At 37.5% G+C, this 18685-nt stretch overlaps 1 protein-coding gene across 2 annotated transcripts; it reads left to right on the forward strand.

Annotated features, from left to right (window-relative positions):
- Positions 1-1875: 1875 nt before the first annotated feature.
- Positions 1876-18491, forward strand: LOC103708027 (S-adenosyl-L-methionine-dependent methyltransferases superfamily protein). Of its 2 annotated transcripts, XM_008792781.5 has the most exons (10): positions 1876-2223; positions 3369-3438; positions 7657-7794; positions 10976-11039; positions 11137-11218; positions 13227-13311; positions 15709-15765; positions 16776-16892; positions 17592-17662; positions 18031-18491. In XM_008792781.5, exons 1-10 carry the CDS (start codon positions 2120-2122, stop codon positions 18407-18409), a joined length of 1167 nt encoding a protein of 388 aa, XP_008791003.3. In that variant the 5' UTR covers positions 1876-2119; the 3' UTR covers positions 18410-18491. The 2 variants fall into 2 exon arrangements, with proteins under 2 accessions (XP_008791003.3, XP_088559228.2); XM_088703102.2 differs by lacking the exon at positions 17592-17662 and having other exon boundaries at positions 18031-18197.
- The last annotated feature ends 194 nt before the right edge of the window (positions 18492-18685 follow it).

An 18685-nucleotide genomic window follows, 5' to 3' on the forward strand; every position in this document is an offset into this window, starting at 1 on the left:
ATGGTCGCTCGATTGATGTGCTGGAGGACTGTTGGGTGACTGCGCAGCCGATCAGCCGCTTGCCCACCATGGTGGACTCCGGACGCTTAGCCGGATGTAGGGTCAGCGATCTGATGTTCCCCGATGAGGGCAGGTGGAGGGTGGGGCTGGTCCGAGAGGTGTTTGGGGAGCAGCTGGCAGAGATGATCTTGGCTATTCCGGTGCCCTCCAGAGGGGAGTCTGATAGGCTGATTTGGGTACCATCGGGGCGGTCACAGGTGCGGGCTAGGGATCTTATGGTACTTTTCAGTGGGGAGCCAGTTAGGCAGATTGAGGGGGGATGGATTTGGAGGATGCGTATCCATCCGCGGGTGGCACTTTTTTTCTGGAAGGTGGCCTGGGGTTGCCTACCTACCAGAAGTGTGCTAGTCAGGCGGGGAGTGCGGATCCCTCAGTTTTGTGTGTTGTGCACAGACGTCGTGGAGACCATTGAGCATGTCCTCCTGCAGTGTCCCAGGGCTAGGGAGATATGGAAGAGGTCTCCTGTTCCTCTTCCTTGTTCAGTGGAGTCGGCACAGGATCTGTTACATTTGCTGCGGGCTTCCATGCGGAGCCCTAGGTTCGCCCAGGCGGGTATACTTAGAGCTTATCTGGCCTACCATATTTGGTTGGATCGGAATGCACGTCTGTTTGAGGGCAGGAGGCTCACGACGAGGATGGTGGTGGACAGAGCTGTACTTCAGGCTGGGAAGGTTTCTTCCAGCCTTGACTTGTGTCCCCTCGGGACGGCCAGGGACATCTGGGGTACTCATTGTGCTGTTCTAGCGCCCAGGTTTGTGTTTGCTTCTTGGGTGCCCCCACCCCCCGGCTATCTCAAGGTGAGTTTTGATGGTAGTGTAGCATTAGAGGGCAGGTCCGGCGGGGTTGGATTTGTCATCAGAGATCATCTTGGACGGCTGGTAGTGGCGGGTGGCCGATATACGCCTGGACTCACAGTAGTGGGAGCTGAGCTACGGGCAGCTTGGGAGGGTGTGTCCTATGCGAGGCGGGTGCTTGGCGCTAGGCGGGTGCACCTCGAGGGGGATTCCTCTATAGTGATCGACTGGATTCAGGGTGCGGACAGATATGGTGATGGACATCCTCTCATTCGGGAGACCCGCAGGATGGCCCTGGAGATGGACGACTTCGAGGCAGTACATGTGTTCCGGGAGGCGAACAGTGTGGCAGACTGGGTCGCCTCTTACGTTGCACGACATTCAGGGGACTTTTGTTGGACTTCCACGGCAGGGCTCCCGCCCCCACTGTATTTTTTGCTTTCTTCTGATATGGCAAGGTGTACTCACGTTAGAGTTATATGAAATTGCCGTTTTCACCAAAAAAAAAAAAAAAAAAATGTAAAAGCACGATTTCTAATCCCTAGGGCAATCCAGATGCAATTTAGAATAAAGAAAGCATATGTGAGTCTCCCTCAAGCAGCCCAAAAAGAGTTCAACAAGTGCAATCGTAATAGCTGGAAAAACTCTTGATCCTGCATAACAGTCCTGCCAAGGTGATCCATCATGATGAAACCCCCTCCAAGTCCTTCAAAGGAACTATCGAAATTGATCTTCACCAAGCCATGGGAATGGAATATCCACTTAAGTATTTAACCAATAAGGGTGCTTAAGAGTGTTAAAATATTTACAGAAGAAATAAAAAATAAAAAAATAAGAAAAAATGATTTTTTTTTTTTTTTGTTCCTCACAAAAAGTGATACAGTTTGTTACACGACTTCTAAAATTATGCAAATAAAAAGGGTGAGCTACTCGAGCTGCAGATATTCCAAAGCTATTGGTTTGGTGGAGTCGAGCTTGATGTTACTTCATAGAATTCCTTAGCCATTCTCCCCGTCAGATTAGCTATATGCAAAGTATCATTATTTAGATTTTGAAAAATCCTTTCATTCCTGAAGGACAAGAGGAGCCACCCACCATGTGCGATGATTGCTTGGATATACCGAATCCACTTTCCGGATCCAGACTCCAGCTTTTGTTGTCGGGTTCGGATCCGATTAGCGCGATATCGGCCCAATGAATACCATTACCTGTAGTTTTAGGGTCGACGGCCTGTCTAGACTCTGGACACCGTCGTTCTCGCCGGCATGGGCGATGCCGGAACCCACGATGCTTGTAGCCTCAACCTGCTTTACCTAAGATCGTCTTTCCTGGCCATGGAGCCCGCCGACCACTTCATCTCCTTAGCCAGGTTCCCTTCTTTCATCCTTATCGACTCCTTCCCACCTCTCCATTGGACCTTCTTGCGCTCACTTCTCTTTTGAATTTGGTCTGTGTTTGTTAACAAATTTATTTTGGATGGTTTGAGAACTCCAGTTAGTATGTAGCTTGAGATTTGTTCAGTTTGCGGTGTTTGTCCGCCAGCCGTTTGAAGAAAAAGAGGCAACGAAACACCTTGCCATTTTGTTCTTTGCTTCTCAGGAATAGGAGCAACGCGGCGAGGCTTTGGTTTATCCCAGGGAGGAAAAGAAATCCCAATAAAGGATCTTGTTTTTGGATTACATGGGCCGTGTGCTTAAAAGAAGTTATAGGTGCTGATAAAATTTCTCTGTCTGCTTGGAGTTCTCCATCTCAAAACTAACGACTATTTACCCTTTCTTGTCTCAAGCTGAAGATCGTGTGCACATTTGAAGTTTTGAACTTTTCCCGTGTTTTAGTGTCCCAACGTGACTCAACTTTCTCTTTTCTGTTTCCCATTTTCCCCTACAGTGACAAAAGTAGCCATGTCTCAAATGCATTACGTTAACTTTTTTAATAGAAGAAGCATTACATAGTATTACTAAAGGCGACATCTTCTTGCATGATTAGTTTCTCCAAATCCTTTTGCATAACCTATTGTGTCTTTTATTTCCTATTTATTGGCCCATCGACACAAATCTAATTCCAGGCAGACCGTAATTTTTTGTTGCACATGTTCATATCAGCCTCGATGGATTTCATCTGATTTGTCCTTGATTGGTGCAACACCTATAATAGAGATGATTGCAGAGTAAAGAATCATGAAGTTCCTCATAGTAATCATTTTCGTATTTATGATCGATTATTCATAAGGAAAGGTAGATTCAAGAGGATGTTATCTATAGGATTAAACTAGGATGGTTAAAATGGAGAGTGCAACTGAGATATTATGTGACCATAGGATATCTGTCAAGTTGAATGGAAAATTTTATATGACAGCCATGTGACTAGCTATGCTTTATGGTATAGAAAATTTTAACTCAGTTTACTAATATTAATTTCGTATAGCTCTGATGCCTTACTTTACTAGATTCAAAGCTGTGTTCATTTTAATGTTGCTTTGAAATTTGTTCACAATTATTTTCATTTCTTCCTTAGACAATCTGGTGGAGGATCTATTACAGAAAGAGTTCAGACTTTCATTTTGGAGCATTGTATAAATAGTATTGTAAGTATTCTCCCTGGCCTATGTAATTTACTACTTAACTCTCAGCATGTAATATTGACACTTAGCACATAGTTTTGGAATGTCTTGTTCTATTGTACATGAGTAACTAATGACACTTAACACATCAAGTGCCAAGGAAGATTGAGCTGTAGTGTTTGGACATTTCTAGTAGTATCACATTTTTTATATTTAAATATCATAAAAGTCAAGTAATAGCTTTTCTACTACAAAGTACCATCAACTAGTTCGCTTCATATACAATTCAATTCATTTCAACATGTATATTTATATGTTTTTGCGGGGATTTTCATGTTAAACTTCTAATGCTGAGATTTGGATCTTTGGCATGCTTTGATGCTTCACACCTGTTCTAAGTTTCTAGATAATGCTGGCTCAAGATTTTTATTACACTATAATGCTTGAATGCTTACTACACTGTATTATATTAGGTATCTTTTTTTGCATCTGTGTCCTAAATTTTTTATAAGCTGGTTTCCTTTTTATCATAGATCTTGTATTGGATTTATATCCCTCTTGATTTCTCCTTATCATAATATATCATATCTGAGTACTTCTTGGCATATTTGAAATGATCACTTGACCTGGTTGTTACTGGAATTTTTGAGATTAGTCATGAAGTCAAAATGCTTTATCGTGCTTGATTCATTCTTTACTTGCAACTATTTTTCTTTTTCGCATGGAATTTCTCTATTCCTGTATATTTTCTTCACTATTTGTAGGCAGAGTAATGCTTCTGTGCCTCCATTGGCAGTTTCTGTTTATAAATTTGTTGAACAAATGCAAGTTTATGTAGAGCGAATATTCATGAAAACACCCAAGAACAGGTATCATGGTTCAGCACTCATCAATTTTCTTAAATTAAACTATCTCATGTTAATACAGGACAGTTCACCATCAAGTACAATCAGATAGATGCTCTACATTGGTGTATACTTGTAATAACCCCAAAAAAAAATTTTATATATAAAAAGGGATAGAATAGTCCTTTAAAATTGATAGAAGGGGTAAAATTGGAAGGAATTAAAAGATAATAGCATAGTTGTAGATATGTTGAAGTGTTAGGGGCAAAATGGAAATTTAATAATATTAAACAAAGGGTGAATAGTGCTTGATGTGACTTAATTGGAGGGTTTGAGTTGGTCTCAGACGGAATGAAACAGAGAGAGAGGAAGGGAGTCTCAGGCGTGAAACAGAGGAAAGAAAGAAAGAAAAAGAGAAGAAGAAGAAGAAGAAGAAAGAAGAAGAGGAAGGGGATTTGAGGAGGAAAGGGATCCCGGTTGCACTTCCAGCTGAAGGGAAAAACGTAGGTCTCCTTCCCCTCTACGCAAGGACCTCGATTTCCAAAAAGAAAAAGGTAAATATCCGTCCCTATCCAGTCTTTTGATGACATTAGGCTATACAAAGGGTGGATGTAGTCTAGAGGGGTCGGATAAGGGTTGTAGAGGTGGTTAAAAGAGGAAGAATCGGATTTCGACAAATTTTTCCGGCACTACGGAAAAACTGTGTCGAAGTCCCAACTTCGGCGAATTATTTCGGAGGTCAAACGGCCTCCGATAGTGATGCATGTTACCTTTTCGGAATTTTCTATGAGTGTAGAATGTTAGGTAAAAATTTCATCAAATCTGGAGTTTGGAAAGTGGATCAAACCCGGGATGAAGTAACCGGCTGTCGGTCCGGGTTACTGTTCATCCGGGTGGAAAAATAGGGGATTTCATGCTATAATAGGGTATTAAGCCTAGATCAAGCTAAAAGAGACCTTGTACTCATGCAAGGGAGTCCCTAATACACATAAATGGTGAGTTAATTAATTAAAAAGAAAAAGAAGAAGAAAAAAAAAATTTAGGGAACGGGGGAGTTGAATCAATTAAAGTTTCCTATATTATAATTGGCACGTAGATTATAGCCCCTGATACAAGACTAAATGTATTGTAAATGCATGTCACAGTTGGGCAAGAAGCTAGGGAACAAGAGGAAGAAGTTCCCCACTGCCTGCTGTAGATTTTTGGAGGCGTATCAGGGCTGTGCCAGATTGACAGGTGAGTGGGAGTTTGTACTTTGCACCATGAGCACATTCCTTATTCATTTTCATGAATGTTGCCAAGTGTGACTTGATTCCACCTGAGCTTATTGATTAATTGTTGTAGTAGATTTCTCTATAATCTTGATTCTCCATGCTTGATTATTCTGTACATGCATTTAAAGGAACATTGAGAGGAATTACGAGGGGTTGATGAGTAATCAAATTGATTCCGAATTGTGAAATGATTTCTTTTGTAAATTGATTTCATTTCCTCTATTTCAAAGATTTGTAGAGCCTTTTTAGTGGTATATTGAGTTGTATTGCACTTCCTTGATCTTCACTCCCAACCCTGATGTTAGTTTATGATTGGGTCGGAGTCGAGTGAGTGGTAGTCTTGATCATACTCCTTTTTAGTAGAGTATTGGGAGGGTGCATTATGGCATTTATGCATGGCTTGGCAGTATCTGCAGGACACCTATAGTCGATGGGGGTTGAACATCGGCCTGTGTGCACATAGTAGCCTTCTGGGTGGGCGGAGCCCAGTCCCTTCCTAGGGGGGACACGGCCCTAGGCGTAGGATCGGCCGGTCCTACGACTTATATTCTGCTTGCCGCCGGGCATAGTAAGACGCCGCGAGGTGCAGTATGGCTTTCCGCGGATGTAGAATTCCCGCGAGGTGCCATTTAGTAGACAGATGTAAGATGTTTCTATGGATTTCTGTTCTGGATACTGGCCAGCATTTATATTATCAGTATGGTGTCTTATCCTGCATATGCATGTGACGGTAGGGAGTTGTTGCTGGTTCGCCTGGGGCGTAAAATCCACCTCTCGATAGCTGTCTAGCATTTATATTATCGGTATGGTGTCTTATCCTGCATATGCATGTGACAGTAGGGAGTTGTTGCTGGTTCGCCTGGGGCGTAAAACCCACCTCCCGATAGCTGTCTTGTTGATGATTCAGCCTATTGACACCTGATTTATATGATTCAGTACTATGACCTGTTGAGCATATTTATGTTATCATACATACTTATTTGATTATTCTATATATGCTCCAGATGAGTTGATTGAGATTGTGATGATTTACTCCTTATTTCTTATGTTGAGTTATGTGTATCCTGTTCTTGACGACTGCTCATATGCTCTTGAGATTTCACCTCGAGCCATGATTATATCTTGTCTCATGTGCATAGTACTCTCTACTCCACTCACTGAGTATTCATATACTCACTTCCCAGTTTGGTGTTTTTGATTGCAGGGCAGGTATTGTATAGAGAGGAGCAGGGTTAGAGATTGCCTGCTAGCTATGCCGCTCCATAGTATAGTATAATGTAGATAGAGGTTTATACCTTTTGGTGTATTATAAACCTTCTATTGTATATAGTGCATAGTTACAGTCATAGATCCTGTTGTGGATATGGGTTGACCATGGATGGATTGGGAAGCAGGTATATATATATGTGTGTGCAGATCAGTTGTGTGCCTGTGATAATGTATTGCTATATATTGTCCAGGTTTATTATGTGACAGATTATGTGATTACTGCTCTGACAGGTAGTGTGTTGTATGTATTGAGATAATCCTGACAGGTCACCATAGGAAAGGTGATCATTTTGTGCATGCATCATGCCAAAATTTTTAGAATTTATTGATGGTTGATAGGTAGTAGGGTTCTACGTGGTGGCTGATGCCTATCCGCACCCTAGGACCGTCGCGGCGGCCCGCCGGGAACGGGCCGGGGGTTGTGACAATACTAATGGTATAATATATGGATGTTGCATTAGCTACTGGAACATATAAAACAAAGTGTAGTCTGAATCCTGAAACACGTGATAACCGTAGGTTATGGGCATTTAAGTACTGGTTGGTCATTTGTTTGGACTTCAGAGTATTGTTAGCTGAAGTACCTTCCCATTACAATTTAATCTCAAGTAAGTTGTAATGTATTAATAGTACAATGAGGTCAGACAATAAGTTTGATAAGCCTGACATTAATTTGTATGAAAATTTTGTTATGTTCTGAAAACATTCTTTATTATCTTTAATTTTCATGTGTTGAAATTCAACCTAAGCCTAACTCTTGATAATTTATCTTAGAGTTTGTAGATTAGGTTCCATCTCTTCATGAATCATTCTTTTGGATGCCCTAATGTTGATCTATGGCATCTCATGTGCAGGAGGACGAGGGAACTGTGTATAACCTAACATATATAAAAAATATTCTTAAAAAGGTTATTACTGCTGCTGAATCAACCCATGATGTTGTGCTGGAGGGCTTGTATGAACGATTAGCTTATTATTTGACTTCACATATGGTAAATAGCCAGACTGCTTTTTTCCTTTTAGTTTGTTTCAGATAGTCACATATCATATCTCCAAGCAAACGAATGTTTAGTAATAAATCTTGCTGCATTTTGATAAGGTAGCAACATGTAGTTAGGTTCAAAAGATAAGCCAAAATATCACTTCTACAATGTATGTTATCTGCATTATAAGTAGATTGCATCATTCAGTTAAGTTTATTAGTTTTCCAGCATTTTATAATTCTTAATGTAGTCATAGGCAGTCTTATGCTGCAAATTCTGTGAATTTCTTATTTGCTTCTTTTTTAATATTTTATCATTTTTATGAATATTTCTTTCTGTGTACTTTTCGAGATATAAGTACTCAGTTGATATCTAACATTATTTTGAATCAGTAACTCATGATAAACTAATCAACTTGGGAAGTGAAAAGCAAGTTAAATGTTAATAAAGTATTATCTTATGAATTATATATTATTTAGTACATCAAAGAATGATATATTGTATTTCTCAGGATGTTGGGAAATAAAGTAGGTTAAAGAAAACAAGTTAGATGTAGCAGAAATGAGAATGCCAAGATGGTTGTGTGGGAAAACTAGGAACAATGGCATGAGATATGAGTATATTATAGGAGCCATTTGAGTTGTGCAAACCGAGGACAAAGTGATGGAGAATCAATTTAAATGGCATGAGCATGTAAAATGAAAAAAATTGTGGGGGCTTTAGTAAGGAGGCTATCTTTAATCTACATTGAAGGATGTAGGTGGATAATAGTTGTGAAAAAGTTCAGGAAAAACTTGAAATAACCTTAGAGATACCTCTAAACAGGAGGATATATAAAATCCAACTTTAGAATACTTGTTGGCGAAGTATTCCTAATTTCCTATGCAGACCACCTCTTAGAACTTCCCTCTCTTCTTCCTAAATCCTTCAACAAGTACCCTTCCTTATGACAGATTAAATTGCCATGCATGTTGCTTGGTATGGACCAAAATGTACCATTCCAGTGCCTTTGCCAATTGCAATGCTAGTTCTTGGCACATTGTAGTGCTAGTGAATGTTAATGAATGCAAAGTACTAGCATGAAACATCATCACCTGGTGAATATAGTTCTAGTGGCTGGTTGACATGCCAGCAATATTCAATACTTCAATTTCTTGCACATTGAAGCCTTTTCAAACCTATGCTGTAAGTGCCTACATCTGAATTAACTCTCCATCACTTTATCCTTAATTGATGTAACTCCTAGAGCTACTCTAGTATACTCATCATTTCTCTATCCTTTTTCGTTTCACCATACGCCCATGTTAATATTCTCATTTTTAATTTTACAACATCAACTTGTTTTCTTGGACCCTCCTTACAGCCAATATTTTGTGTCAAGCAACATAGTAGGTCATGTTGTCATTCATAAAGCTTTCTGGCAAATTGCTAATTGAAGGGTTACCGACATAATTCCCTAGAAGCAACTCTCTAGTTCATCCAATCAGCTTGATTGATGAACATAATTAAGGATATAATGTGGGCTGTGTTTTAAGGGTCATAATATGATTAAGGATGATTATTGCAGTACCCTAGGCTTTGAAGCATCCACATGTGCAATGGTTTACCTTGAAGTCAGTGATTTTGGGTCTATTGGATAAAGAAAAGGCTTATGAAATGTTTCTAACGGATTTATAACCTCAAAACTGTGTTATATGTGCTGATTTCTGCAATTATGTGCAGATTTTTAGTGATTCTGATGAAAGCAACACATGGGGGCAAGGTTGAAGGGTTTTTGGGATTAATAATGGATGGAAAGGCTTTTAGGATCAAAATTATGCATGAAATGTTGAAAATAAGTCCAATTATAATCATACTTAAGCTCAAGTTATTAACTACGAAGAGTAAGAGGATGGAAGTAGAATGATAATGTAGAGAGAAAGGGGTTTAAAAAAATAGAGAGACAAAAAGAGATACAATAAAGAGGAGAATGAGAGAAGGGGGGGGGGGAGGACAACAAAACCTTTACATAATTTTTTCGTTTAATCAAGGTTTAATTTCTGGTAGAATGGTAGAGCATCCCACTATCCCAAGCAAGGTCTGCAATCTCAAAACTAGGTACCATACCAGTACGTTACGGTACAGTTTGTACAGTATGGTATGTAGAAATCGGGCGGTATGTGCCGTACAATATGGTACCCATCCTAGTTTGAGGTGGTACTTGGTTGTACGGTTTGGTTCGGATTGTTACAGGTCGGTACGTAGCTTGTACCAATCTAATTAATGTTTTCATACCGATTCCAACCCAATACAGCATAGTACACTCCGAACCAGGCAATTCAGGGTGGTATGACAATCACTGATTCCGAATGTCTGGACAGGATGAGGCAAAAAATGGACAGGGAGAGGATCCGACATCCACCATTTCAAGTATTGGTACAGGAGGTGCTTATTCTATGGAAAAACCAAAACAGCCCGTCCCATGGTATTTAAACCCTTGCTTTGAATCAACTCAAGATAAACCTTTAAAAGAGATAATTGCAAAATTTATGTAGACTTGAAACCTTAATGACACTGAATTTTGAACAAAAAACTATATAAATTCTAAGGATCAATTAAAGCATAAAAAAGAAATACTAAAAGGCTCAATAACCCCTAATTAATTACTGTGAAAATACCATGTGTAGTTTACTGTTAGAATATAATGTGCCCACATTGGAAGCTACAGTGACCTGATACTAAAGACTCTGAACATCGCTCAAACTCTTCCTCAAGATGTGGAATTTTAGGATCATTTTACCCAGTTAAAGTGTGGGCTGTCAAACGAAATTTAGAGCTTCTGTGCATATTGATCTTGTGCTTGTGTCTCTGGTACGAACCCAAAGAGTGCTTCCTCATATGGCAGCACAGTTCATTTACAATTTGAAGTACTGCAATGTGATTAATGTGACTATATAAGCATGGGCTTGGCTATCATGGTATATATAGTGCAGTCATCAAATATACATTTCAAATGCTAAAATTTTCATTCTTGGGTATAAAGTGTATGTTTAGTTTATCCGTTAATTTGTAGAACTGGGTCTTCAAGTGACTAGTTTAAAGAGTGAGTTATTCTTGTTGGCTTGTAAACAAAATCTGTTAACATCATTGTAATTAAAACAGTGTATGATTTTTTTTTAATAATTACTGACACGTTTTTTTTCCTTTATAGGACGATGACTTGCTGAAAGAGAGGAGTAGAATCTGCAGACAGATTTCTTTTCTCTGTTCCAGTGGTAAGTTATAGCTTTAAAATTGGTTCTTATATGTTCTTTACTCCAATTGACTATTGCTGTTTGCTTTGCTAGATGCATAAGTTTTATATTTCCACAGGCCATGACAATAAATGTTTGAGTTCAATGAACTTAGTAGTTCCGCTGCAATGTTCTCTCAATATGCTTGAAGGAGATACTGGGTATGATATTACTCTCTTTTTTTTTTAATTTGTGTGCAATTGCTATGGTTGGCAACTTGGCATGTTTAGGCATTGGTAAAAATCTACATCTATGTTCAAATGATTCAAAAAATTTCCTACTTAATTATTAGGCATAGAGAGAGTTGAACCATGATGTGCTTATGAGAGATGGGAGTACGTGGGTGGAAATGGGATACTTGAAAAGAGACTGAGGACATGAAGTTCATTGTCTTCCCAACTAGTGCATATTGAAGATAGCTAATTTATTTTTTTAAATAATATTAGAACAAAAAAAATCTCCCTGACTTTTAAATATATTTTCACCTGCCTGATTTTACACTTGGTAAATATAGTATCTAAATATTATCCAAGCTTTAATTAGAGAGACATGTCCTCAAGAATTTTATGTATTTTTCCTATGTCGATACAAAGAACTTACAAGTTCATATATTGTTAACTTTCTTGGATGTTCCAGTTTTAGGGTCTGCAAAAGATTTGTTGATTTTTTTTTTTGAGAAATTTAACTATTTGTATTTCTTAAATTAGATTTTGGATCATACTTGATCTTGTGTGCTTTGTCTTGTGTGATTAAAGAATTCAAAGAACTATATTTATGCTTAGTTTAGGTTTACCACAGATACATTCAATGCAAACACAAGCTTTTCTTAAGATCCAAAATTGGTAGTGTCTCTACATCATGTTTAGTTAAACCTGAATCTGTTATGTAGAAATAGGTTTGTTAGTTTCTCAAAACCAATCCATCTTGGTCAAAGCCATGCACATGTACTTGAGTCTCTACATTTCTTGTGGCATGCAAAAATTTCAAAATAAAAATCTAGGTGTCTGATATATTTGCTTGCAAACTATATTCTTTTTGATCTGCATCAATATTTAATAGGAACTAGAAAAGATTTTCATGAAGCCTTTATCTTAACTTATTACCTTAACCGATGTGCTATGCCACACCTATCTATTTGATTTTTGAATAAAGATGGACCCTTTGAAGATTGAAGTTTGAAAACATGTTTCAAAATGGCTCTCTAACATAGCTTTCAAGATATTGGTGTTAAATTAACGGCCAGGGTAGCTTTGAGCAAAAGATGGATTTCGCATCAAACTTTAAAAGGGTAGTTAATAGGTAAGGGGCTTACCTTATTGCTGAGTTTAATTTGACTCAACTATGGAGCATCCTCCGAGGTTTCCCCGGACATCAGAAGAAGCCAGCTTGAGATAGTTAAAGGCAATGTTTAATATCCTGAATTGTATTAATCTCCAAGGCATTTATTAAAAGCTGAAGAGCCAAATTGAAACACAATGTTCAAGAGTTAGAAAGATCTATATTGGTTTACTATACTAACTTATTTGCTTTTGTTATGGATGTGCCCTCTCAAAATTGCTTGTTTTTTAGCAATGAATATATGGACATCCAATTTCAGTAATATTAGAGAATAGGTAAACAATGTTAAGATTCATATTTTATGTACCCATCAATATTTTGTGCAATATGGATGGCTACTATTGCACACAATTTGATTTCGTTGACTCCCACTAAACCATTCCTAGAATGACCTATCAAATATGAAAATAGGAGCAAGGGATTCTAGGTAGAGATTTAGATACTTAGATCTATGCATTGATGTTCGCCCAAATTAAACACAATGTAGCTGACACTACTTTGAACCCAATTAACCTGAATTTTATCGTGAAGAATGATAGAATACAAACACGATAACCAAACTTTACCTGTTTTGAAAATTTTAAAATTTAGAACCATGTTTTCCATTTCTTAATGGAATCAAGTTTAGGCAGAAAATTCACTTGTTAGTGTAAGTTTGAATTAAGAAAATTCTCTACCAGTATGATCCATTTGTACGGTTTTGTGTTGCCTTATGTTTTGACATCTACATTATGTGCTTACAGTTTGATACGGACATTTATTTAAATTAGTGGCAGTCCATCCTTGAAAAATTATGATTGCTTGCTCGTTCTTATCACTTTGATTTGGTAGGTGCGCTCTTTGGCCCTCGAGTCTTTTCTTGTCAGAGCTGATACTTTCTTATCCAATGACTTTTTCAAATAAATTTTGCTTTGAGGTAAAGCAAACATTTAGGTATTTTATTCCAATTTTTTTGTTTTACCTAATTGGCTTTTTTCTATATTGCAAATTATTATGGGCAAGATTACTATCCAGATTTTTACTGCACCTACCTTCAAACGTAGTGGATCATACACTAGAAGTTGACTGTAAGAAGAAGCAATGGACTATAGTTGATTCATCAATCAGGAGGAAGAGTTGTTTTCGTAGTGTGAACTGAATGTGAGAGGACGATTCTAGGTCAAGGTGTTGAATCCAAAGAACAAGTTGCATATGCTATAAGCACAAGATTATTAATGAGGAATGAGCTTTATGAGGCTACATTAACCGTTTGGTACTAATAGCTGTACCTAGTTTTGAAGGCTACGAGGAAAATATCTAAAGTGCAATCTATTCATTGAACAAAGTCTCTTTCAACATCATGGATTATATATTAAACTCCTCAAATATGACGATAACATAGATCTTGAAGCTGATGAAGGAGTTTGGTGGTTAGGTGAAACTACTTAACAAAAATGAAAAGCAATAAAGTGACAGAGTTGCAAGGTGTATCAGCATGTAAGGTCTAGCTGTGGGTTGCAATGCAATCCAGATGTAGATGATGCCAGCGTTAATGGGTCTGCTAAGGTCCTTCACATGGCTAGATATCTCATGCTAAGCAAGCATGTAAAGTGGAAACAGCTAGTCTCTAGGAACCCCATATATTATGGTAGTAATGAAGCCTATGGACATAAAAAGGTCTGATGCTTGTGCTAAATAAAGGTCATTAGATTGTGGTCACTGCATATGGAAAACTAAAGATCAGTCTGTGACCTTTTGCACTATATCCAGCTAAGAACAGAGTACCTTGATCTTTGAGGAAGTTTCTAGATTACCAGAGCAGCTTAATTGTATCCTGAAGGACATGTTTGAGCTTGGAACACAGATGAGTGTTCTCAAATGGATTATTCTTGTATGTATCAGCCATCAGTGCACAATATCAAACCAAAATAACTGGTGCAAATTTACAGAAGTTGTAAACAACTATATACACTCAATACAACATTTGCTAAGTAAACACATTTTTGTTGTGTATTTTTTCCTAAAGTTTATGAAATTGCTTTATCGTGACGAACAAAGTTGTCTTTACCAATCAAACTATATATTCGAGTCAGACAATCAAGTATGCATATCCATCCGCATTCATATTTATGTTAATTAAACATATTGCATATACAGTAGAGGGAACTCGTGCTAAGAATATAGATCAGCATAAAAGGTAAGGTCTACACAGAAGGAAAATTTAATATTCAACTGATTTTTCCTTAAAGATGAAATGGTTGCAGACAGCATGAAAATTAGATCTACAGGAGAGAATGAGAATACCTTATGACCTTATCACAGCTCAATTTGATGGTGTTATAACCATACCAGCAATGGAGAAACAGTTTTTTTCAATGCATGAGTATAATTAATAGCAACTGCATCAGCACTAGATATGGACAATAATACATGGATGAAGTTAATTTGGTACTTCAAAACAATACTCCTGTTATCTCCTCCATTCCCCCTAGCTTAAAATCACTGGGGGATACATTTCGTAGTATTCCGAGCAATTATAAATCTCTTGAAGAAGTTGACCTTTTGAAACTAAAGGCAACTAAAAGATAGAAGATTTTAGATTGATCTGAGCTTAGTGCTAGAAAAACGAGTTGTAGTTGATTTCTATATTTAGTTTGCTTTTGAAATTCCAATCTTGATCATCTAGATAGCATGCCAATTACCTGTAAAAAGAGCTGTAATTATGGCAATATGAGCCCTGTTGTGGCTAGAATGTTTTGATAATAGTGTCAGCATGGTCTAATAGTTACCTAGTTCAGCCATTAAGGAAGAAACATAATTCCCTTCTTGGGCGCTTTCATCAAAAATTCAGTAACCAGTTAAACTAATCGATATTAAAAGAAAGTGCGATAATTTGTAGGAACAACAGATTAGGGCATAATAGATGATGTAAACAGTTGTGTAGATATGATATAAACTGTTCTAGTGGAAGAAATTTACAGCTATTGACATTTGACAGTATACTGACACAGGCCTTAATCAAGTGATCAGTAAGGCAATAGACCATGTAAGGGAAAAAGAAGGCCATAGCACCTAAAAGATGACTGAGAGGAGTACTTGAACTTTAAGCCAATTGCCAAGGGACATTGAGCATTGTGAGCTGTGTCAATATTAATCCTAGCTCTTATTTATTAGTGTTCTTAAATTTGAGCAAACAACTTTTATTCCTTTCATGTCATCTCCTTTACTAAAATGCTCTGCGGAATTACTCGACCACGAATTATTTTGTTTGAAATTTATTATTTTTCTTGATTGTTATTTTTTGGAAATATGGTATTGTTCTGTAATCCAACAGGTTGGTTCTGGTGTCGGGTTGGTTGGTATTATGCTCAAACATGTTGGAGCCTCCAAGGTATGATATTGCCATTATCTTTTGTCCACGTTCCAGTTGTTTGTAGGGGTTAGTTTTTACCCCTTATAAAGGTTATCTTACTCCTCTTTGTTTTGATTATTTCTCTCTCTGCTTGGATGGATTTCATTTTTGTTTGTTGTTGTTGATGATTATGCAGTGCATATACAAAGTTGAATGATTGTATATTTGTGTACATATATTTGTTAATGTTTGTAAGGGCATATGAACCTGTGAAGGAGCAAACATCTTGCTTCCACGCATTATTCAAAAAGAGTTGAATATTTTTTCTTCTTTTTTTTTTTCTTTGAGCTTCAAGAGAGGTGTCAAGATTTTTTCCTATGAAATCTTTCTTCCTGGCGAACAGATTGCACTGCAGCGTATTATAGATGGTAGAGAGGTGCTGGTTTGACCCTTGATTCTCAGGTGCAAATTAATTGGAAAAATTCTAGGATGGAATAGTTTTCTTACAGTATGAAGGAAATTATAAAATTTCGGGAGGCTTACCTCTTTATTTGATTTGCAGTAGTATTCGTTATTTTGATTCTGAATAGGACCATGATGCAGATTGCTACTTACCACTGGTTGTTCAAAATTTCAAATGTTTAAGAGTTTTCCTGCCTGAAGTTACAACAGAAGGGTTCAGTTTGTTCCACCAACCACATTTTGTTTTAGACTATGGTAGTATTGTAATTCTGAGTGTTACAGTTTATTTTTTACAATTTGTGAAAAACAACTCTGGCCATTTTACTTGCTGACTACACCTACCGTATCTTTAGCCTTAAAATTGTATCTTTGGATGTTCAGTATCTTTTTGAAGACTGCTACCTGAACTATACTTTCCATATGAAGGTTAACATAGATTTTAGTCCCATTGATCCGCATAATGTTGTTCCCACCTCATTTCAGATAGTCCAATATTTTGATGAACATCGATATTGTAACCTTTGGTGATTATTTTAATGGCATATGATCTTGTGATACTTTGCTTATGTTGAGAATTTTCAATGTAGGTTATCCTTACTGATGGTGACATGTCAACTTTGGCAAACATGAAGCTTAATCTGGAATTGAACCATTTGGCTTCTGAAACCATGGCATCACAGAGAACATATGAAAGTCCAAACATGGTCAGTCATATTGTTGATTAGCATATTATATTTCAGTTACATAGTATAGCCTAATATTGTAGGTTCAGACTTGATTTGTTTATTTCATGAATTCATCCTAGCCTAATGTCTTTACTCTGAGAAGGAGTTGGGCTTTCAGTCTTGGTTGGAAATACTACATGAGAGCACTTTTTGTAGTAAGATATAATTTTCAGGTTCTTAGACCTAACTAAAATGTTTTGTCAGTATTGCTTTCTGCAAAATTATTTAGTCATCTGCACAAGTGCACATTCTATCTGTAACCACTAAACCATCACCATCTGTTACCAATTACCCTGTTAAGGGCCAAACCTGGTGTCATTTTTTCCCAGTGTAACTTTGAAAGTTCAACTTTACTCTTTCTTCAAATACATGTAAAACTTTGCAATTACATGTTTGGTGGTGCATACAATCACAGGCGACTGTTTTCTATTGCCTATAGACAAGACGGGGGAAGGTTAAGAACTACATATCTGAGTTCCGTTGTAGTATGTTTCAATTATTTCCTTCCTTTTCGCCGCTTATAGTTAGTATACTGGATGGATTTTATATCTAAAGATGTTTTCTTAGTGTATTATGCATCTTACGGTTTTTCAGGAGACAGAATAGTTTATGTATATAGCATTGAGATTTTATGTTTCTAGATGACTTACTGAGATTCACCTAAATTGTAATGACCAGGTTGAGTGTAAACATTTGCCATGGGAATCTGCCTCTGAAAGTGAGCTTCAAACCTACCACCCTGACATAGTGTGAGCAGCACCTTTACCGCTCTTTTCTTTTATTTTCTTTGCTCCTCAATTATGCACGACAAGGAGCTGGAGTTTCATTAGTTGGTCTTCTCTTTCACGATCTAATATAATTTTGTTAGTCTAAATATTAGATGAATAAATTAGTTATCACCTCATATCAGATGTCTGATTATGTTTGGAGTGGTTTACCAAACCCAAATTTAATACAGTTGATAATCCACTTTATGGGTTCCTTTTCCCTTAGCAATTATCACTAGTTGTAATGTCGGATAGGCTGCTTTTGGCAACAGTTTACCTAGGTCTTAAATCATTAAGTCATTTCATTTATACTCACAGCATATTTTCTTTCTTCAAATTTCATACTGCAGCTTGGGTGCAGATATAATCTATGATCCACTGTATGTGCCATATCTTATTCGAGTGCTTTCCATCCTTCTGAAACCCCTGAAATTTTGCTCATCTGAACCAAAAGAAGGGGACATGAGCTGCTACAGATGTACTCAAAGTACAGAAGATAGGAATGGTGATAATTCACAGAATGAGGCAAAGGAAGCTCCAAATGCATATATAGCTACGGTCATCCGGAACTTGGAGACATTTAATTACTTTCTCAGACTTGCTGCTGAAGCTTCCCTCTCTGTTCTTGATGTAACTGCGACAATGAAACCAAAAAACTTGCTACCATACATGTTGTCATATGACCGATCTACCGTACATCTTTACAAAGTGTCATTTTTATGCACATGAGATTTAGATATAATCCATTAAACAATGTGGAAACTTTTCCATCTGTTTTCTCGAGGACAATAAAATTCCAAGTGTTGTCGAAGCATGTCTCCAATTTGTTTGATATTCTAACCATTCTGAATGCTTGACTAGGGAGGAATAGACAGATATGAACTTTAGTATGAGATATGAAAGTTGTGGGATTTGCTATGGGTTGTCTTTGATATAGAGTCATGGGATTTGCTATGGGATGACTTGGACCCCACTTGCTAGAGTCAACTAAACACCTAAGGAGAT

The sequence above is a fragment of the Phoenix dactylifera genome, chromosome 8 (assembly GCF_051530095.1).
Source record: "Phoenix dactylifera cultivar Ajwa chromosome 8, Ajwa_hap1_PhDact_Kaust_v1.1, whole genome shotgun sequence".
Lineage (NCBI taxonomy): Eukaryota > Viridiplantae > Streptophyta > Magnoliopsida > Arecales > Arecaceae > Phoenix > Phoenix dactylifera.

What these genes read in the sequence shown, in the direction of transcription:
- LOC103708027 (XM_008792781.5), top strand. Translation starts at nt 2,120, where the DNA reads ATGGGCGATGCCGGAACCCACGATGCTTGTAGCCTCAACCTGCTTTAC. An exon ending in TTCTTTTCTCTGTTCCAGTG is followed by an intron (nt 11,040 to 11,136) that starts GTAAGTTATAGC and finishes ATATTTCCACAG; the next exon opens with GCCATGACAATAAATGTTTG. An exon ending in CATATGAAAGTCCAAACATG is followed by an intron (nt 16,893 to 17,591) that starts GTCAGTCATATT and finishes TGTAATGACCAG; the next exon opens with GTTGAGTGTAAACATTTGCC.